The following is a 22,884-nucleotide window of genomic DNA, read 5'->3' on the forward strand; positions in this document are numbered from 1 at the left end:
AACCTCCGAGGAAGGAGAGTCCATCACCTCCCAGGGGAATCCCTGCCATGACCAAACAACGCAAAACTCTTCCTAAAGTTTAGTCGGGGCGCTCCGTTCTTGTGCCTTGACTCCATCGGTTCAGGTCCTGCCTCTGGGAAGTCCTCAAGGAAACAGCCCTCGTTTCTTATTTCTTCCCCCAGCAGCCGGGATACAATGTGGTAGACTATCTTGGACTAGGGAGGCTCCATCTAGGTCGAATGGCAAAGAGCTGCTGACAGACCTTTCGAAACATGTAAGGCCTTGCCTTGGGGGGGGGGGCGAATTGACATTGTGGGGTGGGGAAGGGGGGTGGCAATGGGAGTGCATGAAAAGGGAAAGGGAGGAAAGGAAGAAAGGAGATTCCAAAAGGAAACTGAGGCAGAGGGCAGGAGGAAGCCCAGAGGAAAGTGGGGGCGAAGGAAGGAAGGGAAAGAACGAGGGAGGGAGGGAGGGAGGGAGGGAGGGAAGGAAGGAAGGAAGGAAGGAAGGAAGGAAGGAAGGAAGGAAGGAAGAAACACCCTCCAACATTTCTCCATTGAAAATTGGGACATCCCATTCTATAATAATAATAATAATAATAATAATAATAATAATAATAATAATAATAATTTTATTATTATTTATACCCCGCTCCTCTGACTGGGTTGCCCCAGCCACTCTGGGCGGCTTCCAACATATATAAAAACATAATGGAACATTATACATTAAAAAAAAACTTCCCTATGCAGGGGTGCCTTCAGGTGTCTTCTAACAGTTGTCTAGTTCCTGGTCTCCTTGGCTCTGGGGTCACATAACTAATCATACCCTCCAACATTTCTCCGATGAAAATAGGGACATCCTAAGGAAAAGTGGAACATTCCAGGATCAAATCAGAAACCAGGACGGCTTCTGTAAATCTGGGATGTCCCTGGAAAATAGGGATACCGGGAGGGTCTGGGAAGGAAGGGCAGAAACCAAGAGGGAAACTGAGGCAGAGAAAAGAAAAGGCAGGAACCATGAGAGGAAAAGAATTAAAAGGCTTCTGGTTATGTTTTCTAATTTTCCATTCTTTCACTACAGTTTTTTCTAACAGAACTCTTTCCTATTTCTTTCTCTCTATTGCTTTGGAAGCTTTCCAAATATCAGATAGATGGCATCTAATCTTGATATGAAAGAGAGATGGAAAATGCCCACTCCCCCAATAAATGAAACCCCGTGCCCATATTGCGCCCTGTCCCAGATTCCTGTACGAAGAAGGGACCCTCTTCTCGGGGAAAGGCCAAGGGTGGGTGTGTTTGTGTGAGGGGGCCGACAACGACATGTGCCGGTTTGTTATGCTAAACCCCCAAGGCCCCCATTCATCAGGGCTCTCGGGCGGAGAGGTCTGGAGAGCAAGGAGTTCACAGGCCCTCTGGCATTGTGATGCTAAGTACCTCCTGCCCGCAGACGTGCGCAGGGCCGCACTATGCTCTGCGCCACCACTCTGGGTGGGGAGGGATTCGTGGCCAGCTGCTCCTCAGACCGCGAAACCCTCGCTGGAGATCCGGGACAGGCTGGTCTCCTTGCTGTCGCCACACACAACACAACAACACACACACACACCCTCCGAGTCCCTGACTGCAGGAATGTCTGAGAGACCCCGGACAAAGGCGCTAGGCCTCCCTTGGGACGCCAGAGCGAAGACCTAACCCAGACCCACAGTGGAGAAGGGGAAAATGCAGCTACCCCAACCTGCAAGCAGGAAGAGACTCCGGAGGGGGCCAGGTGCTCACCCAGAGTTCAAATAGAGGTCAGCAGAGACACAGTGGCTTTAGGGTTTATTTACACATCTGTGCAACCCAAGCATAGGGTGGAAGGGCCCCACTTCCTACCCCAGGAAACACAATCCCACTTCTGACACCAGTGTTGCACATGCCCCGATCTCTGAATGGTGAGAGATTCCAGGGGGTCCCAGTCCTTACTCAGAGTTTGGTTTTCTTGCAGTTAGGGTATATGGTCTTATTTGAGTATATACACAACATAAGCCTAAGAGGGAGGGGCTCACAAGGGCCTCCCCTCCCAGTTTGGTCTCATCTGCAAATTTGATGCAAACCTCCTCAATTCCCTGGTCCAAGTAGCTTATAAAGACGTTGCACGCCAACGGGCCCAAGGCAAAATCTTTAACACGATAACGTTAACAGAGCCTGAAAGACAAGAAGAAGTGAGAAGCCAGCTAGCAGGACCTGAGCAGAGCTGCAGAATACAAAAAGTTATAGGCTTCGGTGAATAAATGATATATAAATGTTGTTAAATAAATGAAGTGAAAATGAAAAAAGAAGAAGGTGGCTGTTGAACTGTTTTGCTTCGAGTCTTTCCTTCCTTGGAGGTTTTTAAGCAGAGGCTGGGTGGCCAACTGCCCTGGATGCTTTAGCTGAGATTCCTGCATTTCAGGGGGTTGGACTGGATGACCCTTGGGGGTCCCTTCCAACTCTACCTCCATTACATAGGTCACAGGAATAAAAACATAGGGATTGTCCTTTCATACCATCCTCGCCCCACACGGAATCGAAACCTGCGTTTCTTGGGGGGATTTGTGGGGGGGGGGGTTGTGAGGGGACACAGGGTAAACCCGTTTGGACAAACTGTTATCCGTCCCTGTGATGTTAAGTGGACAACAACACATATAGAGCATCTCTTTGAATCCATCAGACTTTTGCATAGCGGTGATTTTGTGTGACAGTGAGTCACCAGCAAAGTACTTGTTTAAGAAAGCGGAGGAAAGCTGTTTTCCTGGGAACATAGGAAACTCAGGTCACTGCTTAGCCCTTCTGCATGCAAAGTAAACTTCACACCAAAAGAAATTCTGAGGCACCACCCAGTGGACAAGGACCAGAAGGACCTCTCATCGCCCAGAGGCGTATCCATGGCAACCTTGCATCTCTGCCAGCCAATCAGAACCCCAGCACCAGAGCCCCTCTTCCCGCCTGTGGTTTCCAGCACCCGCGATTCAGGAGCATTGCTGCCCTCTGGTGGTCTGGCGGTTAGGATTCAGTTCTCTCACCCCCAAGTTCAGGGAAGTTGCTTTTGGGATCACGTCTTGCTCCTTCTGGGGTCCTTTGTCCACCTTTGCTCCCCACCTCCGCCCAGCTCTCACCTGTGGCTCCTAGAAGCTGTCAGCAGGTGACAGCGGCCACAGTCTTGGGAATGGCTTTGACTGGCCGGCTGAACCAGGTGAGGGGAGCCGGTGTGCCTTGAACGCTTGGTGAGTTAGGGACCCCCCTGCATGCAAAGACAGGCTCCGGTGGATTGAAGGATGAGAGCGTGGGCAGGCAAACTAAGGCCAGGGGGCCGGATGCGGCCCAATCGCCTTCTCAATCCGGCCCGCGGACAGTCCTGGAATCAGCGTGTTTTTACATGAGTAGAATGTGTGCTTTTATTTAAAATGCATCTCTGGGTTATTTGTGGGGCATAGGAATTTGTTCTCCCCCCCCCCTCAAAATATAGTCTGGCCCCCCACAAGGTCTGCAGGACATTGGACTGGCCCCCTGCTGGAAAAGTTTGCTGACTGCTGGATGAGAGCAATAGCCCAACAGTGATCAAGGAGGCAGTTTCTGTAGAGGGAAGTGAGGGGCAAATGGGGCTCGTCAACCTGGGAAGGGAGCCCATCTAGGGTAAGGAAAACTCTGATCCTTAACCTCTGCTGCCTTGCGGGATATCTTTGGGGGAAGAAAAGACTCAGGAGTGAACCCTACACAAATCCAGAGGGGAGTCCCTAAGGCGGTTGGGTAGCGCCTTGTCTGCCTCCTTCCGGCAACTCCTGCAGCCAAGCTGGAGCCAAACATCTTGCTCTGCTTTCCTTCCGACCCCCTCAGCGAGGCTGAGAGGGGGGTCTTGCTGTCTGGGCAGCCCAGGACCCCCAGACCCACGGCCCAGGCTTGTGCCCCCGGGGAGGTCACTTGGGTGCTGCTGACGCAGCAAGAACAACGCCGGAGGCAGCAGTTACAAGCTCACAGAATCATATCATTGTGGAGTTGGAAGGGACCCCAAGTGTCATCTAGTCTGACCCCGCACAATGCACGGGTTACGGGCCTCTGCAGCCGCGGTCGGTGCTCTGATTCCCCGGCGACTTGACTTCACCTCCGGAGGTGACAGACGGATGCCAAGAACTGGGGGAAGGAGACACAGCCCTCCTGCCTAGTATCATAGAATCATAGAGTTGGAAGAGACCACAAGGGCCATCGAGTCCAACCCCCTGCCAAGCGGGAAACACCATCAGAGCACTCCTGACATATGGTTGTCAAGCCTCTGCTTAAAGACCTCCAAAGTAGGAGACTCCACCACACTCCTTGGCAGCAAATTCCACTGTCGAACAGCTCTTACTGTCAGGAAGTTCTTCCTAATGTTTAGGTGGAATCTTCTTTCTTGTAGTTTGGCTCCATTGCTCCGTGTCCGCTTCTCTGGAGCAGCAGAAAACAACCTTTCTCCCTCCTCTATGTGACATCCTTTTATATATTTGAACATGGCTATCATATCACCCCTTAACCTCCTCTTCTCCAGGCTAAGCCGTTCCTCATAAGGCATCGTTTCCAGGCCTTTGACCATTTTGGTTGCCCCCTCTGGACACGTTCCAGTTTGTCAGTGTCCTTCTTGAATTGTGGTGCCCAGAACTGGACACAGTACTCCAGGTGTGGTCTGACCAGAGCAGAATACAGTGGCACTATTACTTCCCTTGATCTAGATGCTATACTCCTATTGATGCAGCCCAGAATTGCATTGGCTTTTTTAGCTGCCGCGTCACACTGTTGGCTCATGTCAAGTTTGTGGTCAACCAAGACTCCTAGATCCTTTTCACTCGTGAAAAACCCCACACATTTGTGCAGTCCTCTTTTAAGGACATCCACACTGGCTGCAGAAGGCGCGTGTGATTTACAGGGAAGGGAAAACCTTGTGAATTTTTGCAGAGGAAAACGTGCAAAAAAAATCTCTCTCCGTTCCATCTTAAAGAACCTCGTCTGGGAAAGGAAACTACAAGCCCCGAAATGCAACGCGCTTGGCAGGCGCCTGAAAACCGGAAACAGGTGGGGGATGGCAAAAATCCCCGCCTACCTTCAAACCTTTTTATTTTTATTTCGCTTTGTCATTGGCTGGCTGGCGGCAATCAACTGGAAGTGCCGCTTGTGATTGGCTGGGAGGGTCGCTCTCCTTCTTTGGTCTGCAAGATCAGAAGTCCAGGAAAACTTGCCTGCCTTGCTTGTCTCTTGATTTGGGGCTGTTTTTTTGCTCGGGACCCTAAAAGAAAATGGTAAGTTTTAAAAAAATTTTTTTGCAAGAATGCATTGTTGGGTGTTTATGGACTTAGAGGACAGGTGGGTTTGCTTTCTGCATGAGAGAGAAGGTTTGCATGCTTGCCAGGGTCCTAGGACCACAGAACGGTCGAGTTGGAAGGGGATCCCCAAAGGACATCTAGCCCAACCCCGCGCAAGGCGCGAAGCGCACCTGCAGAACCCCTGGCAGGTGGTCATCCGACCGCAGTTTCAGAGCCTCCAAGGAAGGAGAGATGAGATCATCACCTTCTGGGGTCATAGAGCTGTAGAGCTGGAAGGGACCCCCAAAGGTCATCCATTCCAACCCCCCGCAATGCAGGAATCTCAGCTCAGGCAGCCAGGACGGAGGGCCAGCCAACCTCTGCTTGCAAACTCCCAAGGAAGGAGAGCCCTCCAGCTCCCGAGGAAGACCCTTCCACTGTCAGAAAGTTTCCCCCAGAGTTAAGTGGGAATCTCCTTCCTTGAAATTGAATCCCGTGTCCAGGCCACACAGCCGGCCGCCAACTCCACTTCCTGCCCTTAAAATAGAAAGGGAGTCCATATCTCTGCAATAACCTTACACGGAGTCTACGTTTTTGGTACAGTTGCAGAGAGGTGCGAAGTGTAGGATTTGGGGTGGGGGGCGAACACCGAGGTCGATCCGAAAAGTGGGATGAGAAATTCACTACCTGCTTCTAAAACTGGACGCAGGATCCCTGCTGGATCAGCCCAAAGGGGTAGAACTGTAGAATTGGAAGGGACCCTGAGGGTCATCCAGACCAACCCCCTCCAGTGCAGGAATCTTGCCCGACATCGGGCTCGAACCCATGACCCTGAGATTAAGAGCCTCATGCTCTGCCAACGGAGCTATCCTTCACACAAAGGGATGGACTAGAATCGTAAGAGTTGGAAAGGGACCCTGAGGGTCATCCAGTCCAACCCCCAGCAGAGCAAGAATAGGCAGCTGTCCCTTGTGGGGAGTGAAGCTGCAACCTTGGTGTGCCCCTATTTTCCAGGGACAGTCTCAAATTTGCAGGAGCCATCCCGGTTTCTGATTTGATCCCGGGATGTCCCACTTTTCCTCAGGATGTTGCTCTTTTTGTTGGAGAAATGTTGAAGTGAATGATAATAGTAGTAGTAATAATAATAATAATAATAATAATAATAATAATAATAATAATGTTATTATTTATAGCTCCCCCATCTGGCTGGGTTTCCACAGCCTCTCTGGATGGCTTCAGTGCCATGCTCTAACCAACTAAGCTATCCGACTTACCTTCTTCTTCTTCTTTTTTTAATAATAATTTTTATTGAGTTTTCCATATTTATCATAATCACATTTGGTTACATACAGTAAATCTATAGCCTAAAACATTGCTCAAACTGAGCATTGACCTCCTTCCCTCCCTCTTTCTGACTTCCAAACATCTTTACTAAATTCTTAGCATTTCTATAACCTCTTTTTTACCTTCTATCTTCTTTTTACATTTCACCTCATTATATGTAAATCAGTTCCTTATATTCACATTACAAAACTAAGCTATCCGACTTATCATCATCATCATTGAATGGGACGTCCCTATTTTCATTGGAGAAACGTTGGAGGGGATGATGATGATAATAAATGGAACTTTGGTGAGAATAAAACCTTGGACTTGACCCAAGGCCTCTTCCTCTGCTTCTGCCCCACAGGCGGTGATGGGGGTGCAGCTCGTGGTCTCCCTGCTGGTGGCCAGCATCATGCAGAAGATGGCCCCTCACTGGTCCTTCGCGCGGTGGATCCTCTGCAACGGAAGGTACCAGAAATCCCCTTTTTCACAGGCCTGGGGATGGCAAGAAGTTTTCTCAGGAGTGTAGCAAGAGGTCACAATTTGCTTATTATTTTTTGACCGTGGATGGAAGCAAAAGGGACTTGGGGGCTCCCACATTCGGCCTCGGGACACCCCCCCCCCCATTTATCCGTCTGTCCGCAATTCCACCTGCAGAAAAACACCATTGCATTTATTCCCTGTTTATTTGGCGTTCATACCAGATTTGCTGGCTCGGTTAGGCTGTGGCCGCATTCGCGCCAGGCCTTTAAAAAGCTCTGGTCCTGCTTTAAAACCGCCAGGGCTTAAAAATAATTCTGGGAGCTGTAGTTTGTTAGGGTGTGATTCCCCTTGTGAAGCTACAGTTCCCAACATTGTTTAGCGATCCATCGTTCTTCCCAGGGAACTCTGGGAATTGTAGGCTCACACCCTGCCTTTTAAAATCGCCGCGATATCACTGTGGACAACTGTAGTGGCAGCAGCCCCCCCCCGCAATGAATCCTGGGAGCTGTAGTTTCAATCAATCAATCAATCAATCAATCAACCTTTGTTGGCAGCATACAGTGAGGACAGGTTGAAAGCTGTAGTTTGTGAAGAGTGCTGAGAGGGAACTTCCTGACAGTAAGAGCTGCTTGACAGTGGAATTTGCTGCCAAGGAGTGTGGTGGAGTCTCCTGCTTTGGAGGTCTTTAAGCAGAGGCTTGACAACCATATGTCAGGAGTGCTCTGATGGTGTTTCCTGCTTGGCAGGGGGTTGGACTCGATGGCCCTTGTGGTCTCTTCCAACTCTAGGATTCTAGGATTCTATATTAACCCCACTTTCCACTACAGTTTTAACTATCAATCCCTTTTCCCAGGGAACTCTGGGAACTGTAGTTCTGCAAAGGAGAATAGGAGGCCTCTTCACAGTGCGCAGCACCCCAAACAAACTACAGCTCCCTGGAGCCTTTCCCCTCTCAGCACTAGCATTCCCAGAGCTCCCTGGGAAGGGAGATGAGCTGCTAAACTGGTCCGGGAATTGTAGTTCTCAGAGGGGGAAAGTGGGGACATCCTCACAAAACCCAGTGCCTTTGAACTACTGTTCCCCAGGAAGCCATGGCTATTTAAAGTGGCATCAAAAGCGATTTAAGTTTTTATTATAAATAAAATTATTATAAATAATACAATTATTATTATTAACCCTGTATTGGGAAGTTTTTAACATTTGACATATTATTTTTTATATTTTGCTGGAAACCACCCAGAGTGGCTGGGGAAACCTAGCCAGATGGGCGGGGTATAAATATGATAATGATGATGATGACGACTATTAACGTAGGGCACAAATGTGGCCTATGTTTTCCTCAGGAGCAGAACCAATGAAATTAATGGAGCCCTTGCCCATCTTTTTATTTATTTTTCTTTCTTTCTGATAACAACAACTTTCATGTGCTTACATATCAAATCCAAATTTTCATTGATTGACTCCCCCCCACCCGGTTTCCATTTTTCTTCTTTTATTTTCCTTCTTATAATTCTTATAATTCTTTTTCACATCATAATTCTGCCTTCAGTTCACAAATGCTACAACAATCCCGCTGGTGTTTCCACATTTTTACAGTGCTATTTAAAGTAATCTACAAAAAAATTCCCATTCATGATTAAATTCTTCTTCATCTTGGTGCCTGATCTTCACGGTGAGTTTTGCCATTTTGGCATAGATCCCCTTAGTCCTCCATTCTTCTTCCGTTGGTACGTTCTTTTCTTTCCACTTCTGGGCAAGTCACATTCTGGCAGCTTTGATCGCATATATAAATTGTCTCTTTTGCTTCTTTCGCACTTCATCTCCTAATATTCCTAGTAAAAAAAGCCTCTGGTTTTTTAACAAACATGTTTTTGAACATTTTTTCATTTCATTATATATCATTTCCCATCCATCCCAATGGGACTCCTCTTGAGTTGCGTTCGGCCCAATGTTTGGTGAGCCCTTTCCCCCTCTTCTTCCGCCAGCCTGCGCCGGTTCAAACACCCCTCGGAAGAGGAGCTGCTTGCCCTGGCGGGGAAGCCCAGGCCAAAGGGGAAGAGGGAGCGGTGAGTAGAGTTGACGTGAGGGCGGCCATCTTGTCCGTCCGGGGGGCTGAGGGAGCTGGTGGCCGGTGGTGGGGAAGGAACTACGAATCTCCACCCGCAGCATGGAGACACCCAGGAAAGGCGTGGGGGCAACTTAGATCCATCTTTGCCCCCCTGGCGCCATCTTTGGACCACACAGCTCCCTCTGGCGCCAACCGACTGACGCTGGTCTGTCTATCTGACAGGAAGATCAATGGCGTCACTGAGGAAAAGCCTTCCTCCGTCCCCCGGGATATTGACCTTCGCTTGGACAGCAGCCCCATCACCGCCGTGGACGCTCTGGGTAAATGCGCCAAGGTTGGATCCCCTAAGCTCCCTCCCTCGGGCAGAAATGGGGGGCTGCCTATCCTCCCCTCCCCAAATAGCTTTGGGGGTCAGGGAGGACTGAGGTGGTCTGGTCCCCTCAGGGACACCCCAAGCCTTTCTTCCTGAGATTGTTTTAGCTTTTGTTTGTCAGAGCCAAGTTTCTAGTTCCTTTGGCTGGCGGAGAGCATTGTGCCCAATTTTCCCTGAAGCAAGCAAGTTTCCTGCCGCTTGCCATAGGCTGCCCAGCGAGTCACGGGGATCGTAGATGGCATTTGTGTATTATTCGTATTAGGTATTGTTTATATATCGCTTACATGCCAAAGGAGTTTCTAAGCAGTTAAATTATGATGATGATGATGATGATATTTATATTCCACCTATCTGACTGCAGACCAGGATTCAAATTCCCCCCTTCGCCAGGAAGCTTACAGGTTTACCGTATTTTTCGCTCTATAACACGCACCCGACCATAACACGCACATAGTTTTTAGAGGAGGAAAATCCGTAGGCATGCCACCCGTAGGCATTCCCTCCATAACACGCACAGACATTTCCCCTTACTTTCTAGGAGGAAAAAAGTGAGTGTTATGGTGCAAAAAATACGGTATAATAAAAATAATAATTCATACCCCACCCATCTGAGTGGGTTGCCCCAGCCACTCTGGGTGACTCCCAACAAAAAATAGTGTAAATGCCCTCCCATCAGATGTCAAGAAAATAAACAACTATCTGACTTTTAGAAGACAGCTGAAAACAGCCCTATACAGTCATACCTCGGGTTGAAGCTGCTTCAGATTGAGCGCTTTCAGGTTGTGCTCCGCGTCAACCCGGAAGTAACAGAATGTGTTACTTCCGGGTTTTGCCACTCGCACATGCGCAGATGGTCAAAATGACGTCCCGGGCATGCGTGGAAGCGGCGAATCATGACCCGCGCAGACGCAGGTTGTGTTTGCTTCTGGATGCGAACGGGGCTCCGGAACGGATCCCGTTCATATCCAGAGGTACCACTGTATAGGGAGGTTTTTGATGTCTTAATTGTGTTTTAATTTGTCGGAAGCCACCCAGAGTGGGCGGGGTATTCTTATCATTATACACTGAAAATCTTCAGTGGTGCAGAATTTGGGAGCCAGGTTTGAGCATATTGCACCGATCCTGGCCCGACTGCACTGACTGCCAATTAGTTTCCGGGTCCAATTCAACACTAAGCTGGATAGCTCGAGATAAGGCAGGCTCCACAGTTCCTTGTCAAATCAACCATTTATTTGGAATATAGCTCAGCCGTGAGACTCTGAATCTCAGAGCAGTGTGTTTGAGCCCCACGTTGTGCAAAAAGATTCCTGCATTGCAAGGGGTTGGGCTAGATGACTCTCAGGGCCCCTTCCTACCCATTCTAGACCATTCCACAAGGCCTGGAAATTTGCTTCTTCTTTTTGGAAGAGGCTTTTGGGTGCAGCTGGTCAGGCTCAGGAGGCAATAAGAGCATCTCCCTGTCTCTCTCTTCTCTCCGCTTAGTGCTGTGCTATTTCCTGGAATATCAGTGGTACGTGGACTTTGCTGCGTACGCCACCGGTATCTACGTCTTCACCGAAGGCTACTACTGCCTGGTTGACCCCCGGAAGGAAGCCAACATTGGGATCCTCTGGTGCTTGCTGGCCGTCATCTTCTCCGTGTATCCTTTGGCCCCGGGGATGTCGTTCGTGGCCACCACCTGGGACGGCTTTAAAAGAGGATTGGGCCAATTGAGGAACACCTTGAGATTCCTGCATTGCAAGGGGGTTGGACTAGATGGCCACTGGGTCCCTTCCAGCTCTAAACTAGAAGAGGGCTCTCCAGGGCAGATGGGGCCCAGAGTGGCTGGGGAAGCCTAGTCAGATGGGCAGGGCATAATCATCAGAGGAGGAGGAGGAGGAAGAGGAGAGTTGCCCTTGTGTCTGGATCCTGCTTGTGGACTTCCCCTTTGGGCATCTCCCTGGCCCAGGTGAGAGCAGGATGCTGGACGCCCGGCCTGATCCAGAAGGCTCCTCTTAGGTTCTCATGACCGCTTCCCATTTCACATGCTTTCATCAAAAAAACAAATGTCTGCATCATGATTTGTCAGTCTGAGAAATTGAGCTTCCGTTTAAGAAATGCGCCAAGTTTCCTGGGCAGAGACCTGGAGTCCTGTGTCCAGTTCTGGGCACAGGAAATGGAAGAAGGACGCTGGGAAGGTGTGCAGAGGAGGGTGAACGAGATGGTCAAGGGTCTGGAAACCAAGCCTTATGCGGAACGGTTGAAGGAGCTGGGGGTGTTTAGCCTGGAAAAGAGGAGGCTGGGAAGAGATAGGAGAGCCATCTTCAAAGATCTCAAGGGCTGTCACATGGAAAATGGAGCCAGCTTGTTTTCTCCTGCTCTGGAGGGCAGGACTCGAACCCATGGCTTCAAGTTACAAGAAGGGAGATTCCAACTAAACATCAGGAAGAACTTTCTGACCGTTAAGAGCAGTTCAGCTGAGGGATGGAAGGCGGTGGACTCTCCCTCCTTGGAAGTTTTTAAGCAGAGGTTTTTAAGCATCTGTCCTGGATGCTTTAGTTGAGGTCCCTGCATTGCAGGGGGTTGGACTAGATGACCCTCGGAGGTCCCTTCCCACCTTGCAGTGTTATGCTTCTTTGCTTCTATGATTCTACACCTCAGGATAAAAATAAAAAAAAACGTTTTAAAACATTTGAATTTCCAGTTTATAGATCTTGTGGTTGCAAAACAATCCATATTTCTGCAGGAATTGCCAGGAAGCTGGCGGGCAGTGGATTAACCATGAATTCCTCTTCCCAGGGAACTCTGGGAATTGTATCTTTGGGAGAGGAATGGGTGGGTTGCGTGTCTCCTAACAACTCTCAGCACCGCCCCAAGCAAACTACAGCTCCCAGAATTCTTTGGAGGGGAATGCCATGGTTGTTAAAGTGGCACCAGAGAGCTTTTAATTGTATAGAGTCAAGGTGGCCGAAGTGATACTCAGAGTAGACCCAATGGGATTTAGGGACCTGAGTTAGTTGCGGGGAAAGAGGGGCGGATTGATAGAGCACCCTGGGAACTGTAGTTCCGTGAAGGGAACAGCGGGAATGAAATAATCCCAAAAGTGAAGCTATTTCAGGATTGTGTCCCAACCAAGAAGGTGTGTCAGGCTAAACGAATGGAAGAATAAGGAACCAAGAAGAAATTTCATCAAGGAACGGGGAAAATTTGTGGAATACTGTATCTGAATAAAAAAATTTGTACACAATTAAGTTCATTGGCAAGATTAAGGTAAAAACCAGGGAGTAACTAATAAATGGAATAACGTAGGAAATGCAGTGTTAAAAATTAACATTATAAGAAACCTCAAAGGGGGTGAAGGGAAAGGCCTCTTTCTCTCTCTGTATATATACGTATATGTGTGTTTATTGAGAAGTTATTCACTTTGTATGTCTGTAAAAAAAATCTAAAATTGGGAAGAAAATGTATAGAGACAAATGAATGAATGAAAAAAGTGAAACCTTTATCTTTCTCCGGAGAAGTGATGTTTCCGGCATGTGATCCTTAGCGCAACCCTTCCCTTCAGCAAAATCTTTTTCACGGTGATGACACATTACTTCCGATCCAAGGAGGGGGGCGAGCGATCGGTTTGCCTGGCCTTTGCTTTCTTCTTCCTCCTGGTCGCCATGCTGGTCCTGGTCGTCCGCGAAGACTACCTTGAATTTGGCCTCGACGCAGGTGAGGGAGCTGGGGGCGAGCTCACAAAGCACTGGTTATATATAAAGAATTTTACTTATTTCCTCAAACGTATGCACCGCTCGGTGGTTGGAAGAATGGAAAAATTAACTTTTCTAAGATTTTCTAAAATTACTTTTAAATATGAAAGGGTTAGAATACCATATCAGGTTAGTAATAATAATAATACAGTGGTGCCCCGCAAGACGAATGCCTCGCAAGACGGAAAACTCGCTAGACGAAAGAGTTTTCCGTTTTGGAGGTGCTTCGCAAAACGAATCTCCTATGGGCTTGCTTCGCAAGACAAAAATGTCTTGCGAGTTCCTGCGGGGTTTTTTTCCTCCTCCCCCCTTTTCTAAGCCGCTAAGCCGCTTATCAGCTGATCCAATAAGCTAATAAGCCGCTAAAAGCCGCTAATAGCGCTAATCCGCTAATCCGTCAATGGGCTTGCTTCGCAAGACAAAAAAACCGCTAGACGAAGAGAATCACAGAACGGATTCTTTTCGTCTTGCGAGGCACCACTGTAATAATAATAATAATAATAATAATAATAATAATAATAATAATAATAATAATAATAATAATAATAATTTATACCTCGCCCATCTGGCTGGGTTTCCCCAGCCACTCTGGGCGGCTACCAACCAAATATTAAAAACACAATACAGCATTAAACATCAAAAACTTCTCTAAACAGGGCTGCCTTCAGATGTCTTTTAAAAGTAAGATAGTTGCTTATTGCCTTGACATCTGATGGGAGGGTGTTCCACATACCCTTTGCCCCCCACAATAAAATATTTGAGGGGCCCCTCCAAAGCTGATGGGCATTGCCTTTCAAATAGCATGTGTGCACCGCGTCATGTGACTGATTTTGCAGGGCTTACCTGCAGCCCCCCCCATCCCCAAAGTATTTTATTCAAATTGGCACCTCTGGCATCGTGCCTGCATTTCCCTAATTTTCATCCCCCCATAACTCAAAAAAGTTAAGACCCAGGAGATTTTTATTCATGCCAGTGACTTGGCCTTTGGGAGATAATCCGGTACAGCAATTTTAATGAAAATCTGAGATTGATATTTTTTTAAAAAAATTGTTATCTGTCGTGGGAAGAAGATGACCTTGTTGCTGGTTGTGTTGGGCTCCCCATGAAAATTCAGTGGGGGGACCCCAAAAATGTAGGTCTGCCACTGCGTTTTGATAAGGCCTCGCTCCTGTCAGCAATCGTGCTGCAGCATTCTCCTGGATTCTCCCCCGACTCTCTTGTCCCCACAGGGCTGAATAGCGTCCAGGACAACTTGGAGGTCTTCCTGAAAGGGCAAGGCTGGGACTGGACGTAAGTGTGTCTCTGAAATCTTAAACCCTGCCCGGAGTTATTTCTCTTTGTCCACCTCCTGCCCTCAAGTGGAGATCTGATGTCTGAAATGAGGCCACTCCAGGACTGTTTCGGTCAGCTCACGTCAAAAAGGATATTCTAGAGCGTGGGTTGGGACGCAGGTGGCGCTGTGGGTAAAAGCCTCAGCACCTAGGGCTTGCCGATCGTATGGTCGGCGGTTCGAATCCCCGCGGCGGGGTGCGCTCCTGTCGTTCGGTCCCAGCGCCTGCCAACCTAGCAGTTCGAAAGCACCCCCGGGTGCAAGTAGATAAATAGGGACTGCTTACAAGCGGGAAGGTAAACGGTGTTTCCGTGTGCGGCTCTGGTTCGCCAGAGCAGCGATGTCACGCTGGCCACGTGACCCGGAAGTGTCTTCGGACAGCGCTGGCCCCCGGCCTCTTGAGTGAGATGGGCACACAACCCTAGAGTCTGGCAAGACTGGCCCGTACGGGCAGGGGTACCTTTACCTTTAGAGCATGGGTAGGCAAACTAAGGCCCTGGGGCCGGATCCGGCCCAATCGCCTTCTAAATCCAGCCTGCACACGGTCCGGGAATCAGCGTGTTTTTACATGAGTAGAATGTGCCCTTTTATTTAAAATGCATCTCTGGGTTATTTGTGGGGCATAGGAATTCGTTCATTATATTTTTTTTCAAAATATAGTCCGGCCCCCCACAAGGTCTGAGGGACAGTGAACCGGCCCCCTGCTGAAAAAAGTTTGCTGACCCCTGTTCTAGAGTTAGGAAATGTTGGCCAAAATAAGCCAGGTGATTTCCCTACAAGGAAAAGTTGCTGCGTTTGGGACTTTTTAGTTTGCAAAAAAGGCAGGGAAGAGTGTTCCTAAAACCTGTGCTGAATTTTCATTTGACTCAACTGGACAAACCTAGGAAAGCCAAAGTCCCACTCTCTTCTGCCTTGGTCAGTCCACACCTGGAATATTGTGTCCAGTTCTGGGCACCACAATTTAAGAAGGATGCTGACAAGCTGGAAGGTGGGCAGAGGAGGGAGACCAAGAGGATCCAGGGTCTGGAAACCAGACCTGATGAGGAGTGCTTGAAGGAGCTGGGGGTGTTTAGCCTGGAAAAGAGGAGATATGAGAGCCATCTCCAAACATCTCAAGGGCTGCCACGTGGAAGAGGGAACAAGTTTGTTTTTGCTTGCTCTGGAGGCCAGGACTCGAACCCATGGCTTCAAGTTACAAGAAAGGAGATTCCGACTAAACTTTAGGAAGAACTTTCTGTTGTTAAGAGCTGTTGTTAAGGAAGAACTCTCCTTCCTTGGTGGCTTTTCAACAGAGGTTGACATCTGTCCTGGATGCTTTAGTTGAGATTCCTGCATTGCAGGGGGTTGGACTAGATGACCCTCGGAGGTTCCTACCAACTCCTACAATTCTATGGTTTCTCTGGCACCCACTGAACCTCCATGGAGGGAGCATTCCACAAAGGGGGAGCCACCGCAGAAAAGGCCCTGTTTTGTGTCAGGGATTCTTCAGCTGCGATGCCTTGCCTTGCAGGGATGACTCTTGGGGTCCCTTCCTGCTGCGTCTCCAGCAGCCTTAGCCCTTCCCGAAAAACGCCTCCCTCTCTCTTCCCCCCAGGGTCCCCGTGACCAAGCTGACCGTCAAGCTCTGCCTGGTGGCCCTCTGCTCGTTCCTCGGCGCCTGCCTGACCTTCCCAGGGCTGCGGCTGGCGCAGACTCACCTGGATGCCCTCAAGATGGCCGCAGACCGGCCGGCGGTCCAGTTGCGTAACGGCTTGCCCCTGGCCTTCCCGAAAGACAGGGGGTGGGGGGATAAGGGGCAGGGATGTGGAGGGGGCAGCCTGTGGGGGGCCTGATCCTTCTCCTCCTTGACCCCCAACATGGCAGGCTGCTCCTCCACGCCAGCTTCCTCGCACCCGTGGCTGTCGTTCTGATGTGGGTCAAGCCCATCTCCCGGGACCTCCTGCTCAACGCCCCCATGGGGAAAGAGACCGTCCAAATGTAAGTGCCTCTGCGATCACCAGGAGGGAGAGGTGGCCCTTCAGAGCTCTCCCTCTGGCCCCCGGAGCTCTCCCTAGGCCACACACACCCCTCCCTGGCAGCATCCTCGAGTGTTCCTTTTTTTTAAAAAAATAACCCTCATAACCCTCATATTTTTCAGTAAAATGAAAAAAAGTTTTATAAATTTTAACCTAAACCATAAGTTACTTTATCCCGTGACTTCGTATCTTCCCTTTCCATGTTTTCCATAGTTACCCTTGAATGCTGCATATTTTGCCCCTATACTATTCAATACATTTGATTTAATAATAATACAGTGGTACCCCGCAAGACGAACGCCTCGCAAGACGGAAAACCCGCTAGACGAAAGGGTTTTCCGTTTTGGAGGCGCTTCGCAAAACGAATTTCCCTATGGGCTTGCTTCGCAAGACGAAAGCCCATAGGGAAATCTCTGGGACAGCGGGGAAGCGCAGCGCATTTAGAAGCGCTCGGGGAAAGCAGCGCACTTCGCTGCTTTGCCCAGAGTGCTTTTAAATGCGGGCGGCGGTGAGGGAATCCCTTGGCCCCCCGCCGGACTTCCCGAAGCTCTTTTGAAGTCCGGCGGGGGTCCAAGGGATTCCTTCCCAGCCGCCTGCGTTTAAAAGCACTCCGGGGAAAGCAGCGCACTTCGCTGCTTTGCCCGGAGTGCTTTTAAATGCGGGCGGCTGGGAGGGAATCCCTTGCCCCCCCCCCGCCGGACTTCCCGAAGCTCTTTTGAAGTCCGGCGGGGGGCCAAGGGATTCCCTCACCGCCGCCTGCCTTTAGAAGCGCTCGGGGGAACACCTGCCCCAGCCGCCCCACTTCGGAACGCTGTTCCGAAGCGGGGAGGGGGGGCGGGGACACCTGCCCCAGCCGCCCCACTTCGGAACGCTGTTCCGAAGCGGGGCGGGGGGCGGGAACACCTTCTGAAGGCGGGCAGGGGGCGAAAGTCTTTGTCCCCCCTGCCTGCCTTCCCAGGGGCTTTTAAATCGCCCCGGACAGCGGAGAAGTCCTCCGCTGTCCGGGGCGATTTTAAAATGCCGCCTGCCAGCATTTTAAGATCGCCCCGGACAGCGGAGACGTCCTCCGCTGTCCCAGGGTTTTTTAAAATGCTGGGGGTGGGAAGAAAAGCCCTTGTCCCCCCCCCCCCCAGCCTTCAGAAGAGGTCCGGGGACAGACTGTCCCCGGACCTGGTCTGAAGTAGGTTTCCCTAGGAACGCATTAATTGATTTTCAATGCATTCCTATGGGAAACCGTGCATCGCAAGACGAAAAAACCGCAAGACGAAGAGACTTGCGGAACGAATTAATTTCGTCTTGCGAGGCACCACTGTAATAATAATTTATTCATACCCCGCCCATCTGGCTGGGTTTCCCCAGGCACTCTGGGCAGCTGCCAACCGAATATTAAAAACAATACAGCGTCAGACATTTAAAACTTCCCTAAACAGGGCCGCCTTCAATTTAACCTACATATCCTAATAATTTGCCCTGCTGCTCATATTTCAAGTCCTGTTTGCATTTTCATCTACTCTAATAGTTCATCAAATAGTGAAAGGTCTCAAGTCCTCAAGGCATTTTCATCATTTTGGTCTTCCTTAACTGGAAACCTCTCCATCTTTCCATCATTGGGCAGACAGTATTCTTGCTGCTGTCATTGTTTTACGTAAATAATCTAACACGCTCTTTGGGAACATCCTCCTCCTTGAATGCTCCTGGCTAGCTGGAAATGTCTTTGTGGACTCTGAAAGGACGGCTCGGCCTTGCCTGCTGGCACCAGGAACCTTTTGCTTTCCTTTGAGCTCCTTGGCAAGAAATGGGGGGAGAGTTGGAGGTCATAAATGAGCCAAATAAACTCAATAAAGTCCTGTTTCAAACGGGAAGCTCAAAGCTTCAAAGTTTCCATTTATCACGGTCACAGACCAGCATTTTAAAAATAGCTAAGATACAATTATGAAACTTTTTTGATTATGTATTCTCTGGTTTTATATTCTGATTTTAAATATGTGGCTGATTTGTTAAAATCAATAGGGACGATTTGGCAAAAAAGGGAAAGGGGAAAAAAGGGAAACCGTAGAGTAGGAAAGGACACCGAGGGTCATCTAGCCCAACCCGCTTCAAGGTAGGAGTGTATCACCCAACCCATAAGACTACTCTACCAGTTGAGCTATGTATATGATGCAGGAAGTCTCTCTCTTGTGGAATCTGTTGTTGTTGTTTAGTCGTTTAGTTGTGTCCGCCTCTTCGTGACCCCCTGGACCAGAGCACGCCAGGCACTCCTGTCTTCCACTGCCTCCCACAGTTTGGTCAAACTCATGCTGGTAGCTTCAAGAACACTATCCAACCATCTTGTCCTCTGTCGTCCCCTTCTCCTTCTGCCCTCCATCCTTCCCAACATCAGGGTCTTTTCCAGGGAGTCTTCTCTTCTCATGAGGTGGCCAAAGTCTTGGAGCCTCAGCTTCACGATCTGTCCTTCCAAGTGAGCACTCAGGGCTGGTGGAATCTAGGCACATAAAACGCTGTGAAAATGCTTTCTTTAAAAAAACCGTTTGAAAAATATATTGAATTTGCCATAGCTCACCATCACCATCTAGTGTCCTGTTCCCATAATGCACTTTACAACACACTTAAGACTTTTATTTGCAGTCCTCTGTATGTGTGTGTGTGTCTGTTTCTCTTTCTGCCCGCAGCCTTTCCAACGCTTCCTATAATTCGGTGCGCCTCTGGACCATTGTAGCTCTGTGCCTCCTCCGCCTGGCTGTCGTGCGCTACCACCTGCAGGCCTACCTGAACCTCGCCGAGAGATGGGTGGAGCAGATGAAGAGGGAGGCCGGGAGGATTGCCGTCCTGGAGATCCAGCGAAAGGTGCGGAGGCAGAGCGTTGGGGGGGGGGGCTCAGGCGTAGGCATGAAGGAAACAACTTTGTGGGACAAGTTTGGGACTTGCTGAAGGTTCCCCCCACCCCTGTATTAAAAGCCAAGGCAATCTCTTCCCTGCTCTATGCTGATAGCCAAAAAGACACAGCATGAAAGGAAAAAGGCATGCAGAGGGAAGAGGAAACACGAGTGTCGGCTGGCTGGCAGAAGGGACATTTTGCTGCAGCGGCCATAAGTTCCAAACAAAGCACTGGAGGGGCTTGATCCTGGGCAAAATTAAATGTCCTGTTTATTTTTAAGTTCCATTCCTCCAAATGTCAACGTTGCTAAGATGGTGTTTTTGTTCTGTTTTGGAGTTTATTTGTTTTTTACATTATTATTATTATTGAATTACAGATCACCAGAATCTACTGTTACGTGACTGTGGTCAGTTTGCAGTACCTGGCCCCAATCCTGCTCACCTTGCACTGCACGTTCCTCCTCAAAACGCTAGGTAAGTGGTGGCAGAGGGGAGGTCTTCAAGGAGCTGAATGGGACTGCCCCATAGCTCAATGCCCCCACTTCAGTTTCTACCCAGACACATGCATTTATTATCAAATACTAGCACAGGAATTAGGGATGCGGGTGGCGCTGTGGGTTAAACCACTGAGCCTAGGGATTGCCTATCAGAAGGTCAGAGGTTCAAATCCCCGCGATGGGGTGAGCTCCCGTTGCTCAGTCCCTGCTCCTGCCAACCTAGCAGTTCGAAAGCACGTCAAAGTGCAATTAGATAAATAGGGAAGGTAAACGGCGTTTCTGTGCGCTGCTCTGGTTTGCCAGAAGCGGCTTAGTCCTGCTGTCCACATGACCCGGAAGCTGTACGCTGACTCCCTCGGCCAGTAAAGCGAGATGGGCACCAGAACCCCAGAGTCGGTCACGACTGGACCTAATGGTCAGGGGTCCCTTTACCTTTACCTAGCACTGGAATTGGGGGGGGGTACATCCATGGTCCTGCTGGTGTTTGCTGAACTTTCCTCCCATCATCCCTGATCGTGGGGTGTGTTTGCTGGATGAAATAGCCCCATCCCCCCCACCCGCCCCCTTTCTCTGGCCTGCAGTGTGCCATGCTACTGGTTGAGCAGGGGAGGGCAACTTTTGTGGCCCTCCAGACATTGCTAGGCTCCAACTCCTGGTCTGGGATGAGGTGCATCCAGATCCCGGCAACATCTCGAGGGTCCCAGGAGTTCCCCGTCTCTACAGGAGAGTGTCAAAGGCAAGCCTGCAGCCAATCACACCGTGCATGTTGGAGTGACATTGTTATTCATAAGACAGGACCTGCACAGACTTGGCTAAGCACCAGGCCTAAAGAGCAGAGCAGCGCATCCCTGGTAGGTCTTGCCCCCCATGAAGCAGTTGCTGAGGCTGAAAGTCCCCGTGTCCCCGCGGCTGCCTAAGTCCCCTCCTCTCTAGGGTTTCCCCCAAGCAATTGGAGACAGTGCCGTCATGCAGCCAACCTCTCCTCCACCCTCTTCATGCCTCTGCTGGTTCTGGGAGACCAGCAGGCATAGGCGCCGACTCCATGGGGCTTGAGGGGGCCCGAGCCCCCTCAAAAATTCGTTTGGGGGGGCTCTGCCCCCCCAATAATCTCCGGCGCCCCTCCAGCAGAGCGCCATCGCCGCCCTTCCCCCAGCCCAAAATGCACAGGGTCGGGCTGCATGCCTCCTGCCCTCCCTCCCGAGCAAAAGCTCCACCCAATTTCCTGATTAATAGGCGCAGCACGCTCTCCCCTATTCGCTCACGAGGAGGCGGCGCCACTTTATTTGCATATTCATGAGCTTATTTATTATTCATGAGCTTTCCCGGGCCCCCCCCCCCCAATATTTTTTATAAGTCCGCGTCCCTGCCAGCAGGGAGGGCAGCTTGATGCAGCAGGAGGGGGAGACACCCGTGACTCTTCCCCAGCCAGACTCCTTCCTTTCCTGCTTCAGTTTCTGCCTCTGATTCTGGACTGATTCTCTGCCACTGACTCGCTCCACTCACTAGGCCCTGTTGCCTCTTCCCCTTCCAACCCCTCCTCCTCCTCAGTCGCCTCCCTCTTCTCCCTCTGACCACTCATCATCGTCCCACCACCCCACCCCAGGCTCTGAGCCTTCTTCTCTTGGGGGTTCCCCCGTTGGCTCCTCCCGCCATTCTTCTTCCTCCAGCCAGGCTGTTGACAGAGATACGGTGGAATGCCCCAATCCCAGTGCCCGCTTTTGCCACCCTGTGCTGGGGAGGTCCACCCCTTTGCTGTGTGCTGACCCACTGGCCCACTTGCTCGCCTGCACGCAGTTCCTGCTCGCCTGTGGCGACCGGCAAAGGGCTCGAATACTAGGCTGGGTTAGGAGTTGCGTGCCCCTTGCCCTGTTTCTCACCTGTGTCTCTCTTTCAAAGGCGACTATTCCTGGGGGCTGTACCCAGAGCCCGCCCTGACCTCGCCAGCAGTGGATGCGGTTCGTGCCCCCCAGGCCGCCCCCTCGAACGGCGGGGGGACGGAGGACATCCAGGCAGCGGTGGAGCAGATCACGGGGGCCCTGGGGGCTTTCAGCACCGTCTTCACCCCACTTTTCTACCGGGGGCTTCTCTCTTTCTTCACCTGGTGGGTGTCCGCCTGCCAGGTCATCGCTACCCTCTTCGGCCTGTATTTCCACCAGCACCTGGCTGCGTCCTAACTGCAAGTTTTCTGTGGGGAGCGCTCCCTGGACGGGACAAACCAGAAGACCACCCAACCCCTTTGGGGTGGGACTGGCGGGAGAGCAGGCCGTTGCAATCGGTCAGTTCCTGGTCAGGGGGCCGCCAGCGTGGTATTATTGCACTATGCAGGCAGAGACCTTTCGAGAAACCTCTTCTACTGCCTGCTGCCAATTTTGATGGTCCACAGAGAGTTGGCGGGACTTCTGCCGGAGGAGTTTGGCTGCCCCACGGCCGGATCCTGCACTATCCGATCTTTGTGTGTGCTGGGGAGATTTACAACTGTGTTGCAGGCTGCTGATTGGAGAAGCCAGCTGGCTGGGGAATCTTAACTTTCATTAAAAAAAATTTTTTTTAATGGTATCAGGTTTCCAGACCTTATGGTGGCCCCCAAAGGGCTTAAAAGCAAAAGAGTTTCTAGATCTCATGGTTGCAAAAGGGATTAAAAGCCTTTTTCTGCTTGGCTGCAGCTGAGAACACGATGCTGGACTAGGTGGGACACTGGCCTGATCTAGCAGACTCTTCTTATACTCCTTTATATATATATATAAAATGTGAATTCTTTACTGAAAAATAAAATGTACAAAATTACAAGGACACAGAGTTAAGATAAGACACAAAAGAAGACAAAACAAGAAATAGTACCCATGTAGAGAACAAAATAGAAAAAAGATGTTGTGTACATTACAGAAAAGAGGGGGGGAATT

The 22,884-nt window shown here is 50.1% G+C and overlaps 1 protein-coding gene across 1 annotated transcript; it reads left to right on the forward strand.

Annotated features, from left to right (window-relative positions):
* Positions 1–4,883: 4,883 nt before the first annotated feature.
* On the forward strand, positions 4,884–22,540 carry TMEM161A (transmembrane protein 161A). The gene is made up of 12 exons (XM_081177862.1): positions 4,884–5,281; positions 6,975–7,078; positions 9,079–9,159; positions 9,384–9,481; positions 11,017–11,173; positions 13,079–13,230; positions 14,498–14,558; positions 16,193–16,336; positions 16,462–16,575; positions 19,283–19,457; positions 19,865–19,961; positions 21,881–22,540. Exons 1-12 carry the CDS (start codon positions 5,279–5,281, stop codon positions 22,156–22,158), a joined length of 1,464 nt encoding a protein of 487 aa, XP_081033988.1. The 5' UTR covers positions 4,884–5,278; the 3' UTR covers positions 22,159–22,540.
* The last annotated feature ends 344 nt before the right edge of the window (positions 22,541–22,884 follow it).

This window comes from Podarcis bocagei, assembly GCF_964188305.1.
Source record: "Podarcis bocagei genome assembly, chromosome: 18".
Lineage (NCBI taxonomy): Eukaryota > Metazoa > Chordata > Lepidosauria > Squamata > Lacertidae > Podarcis > Podarcis bocagei.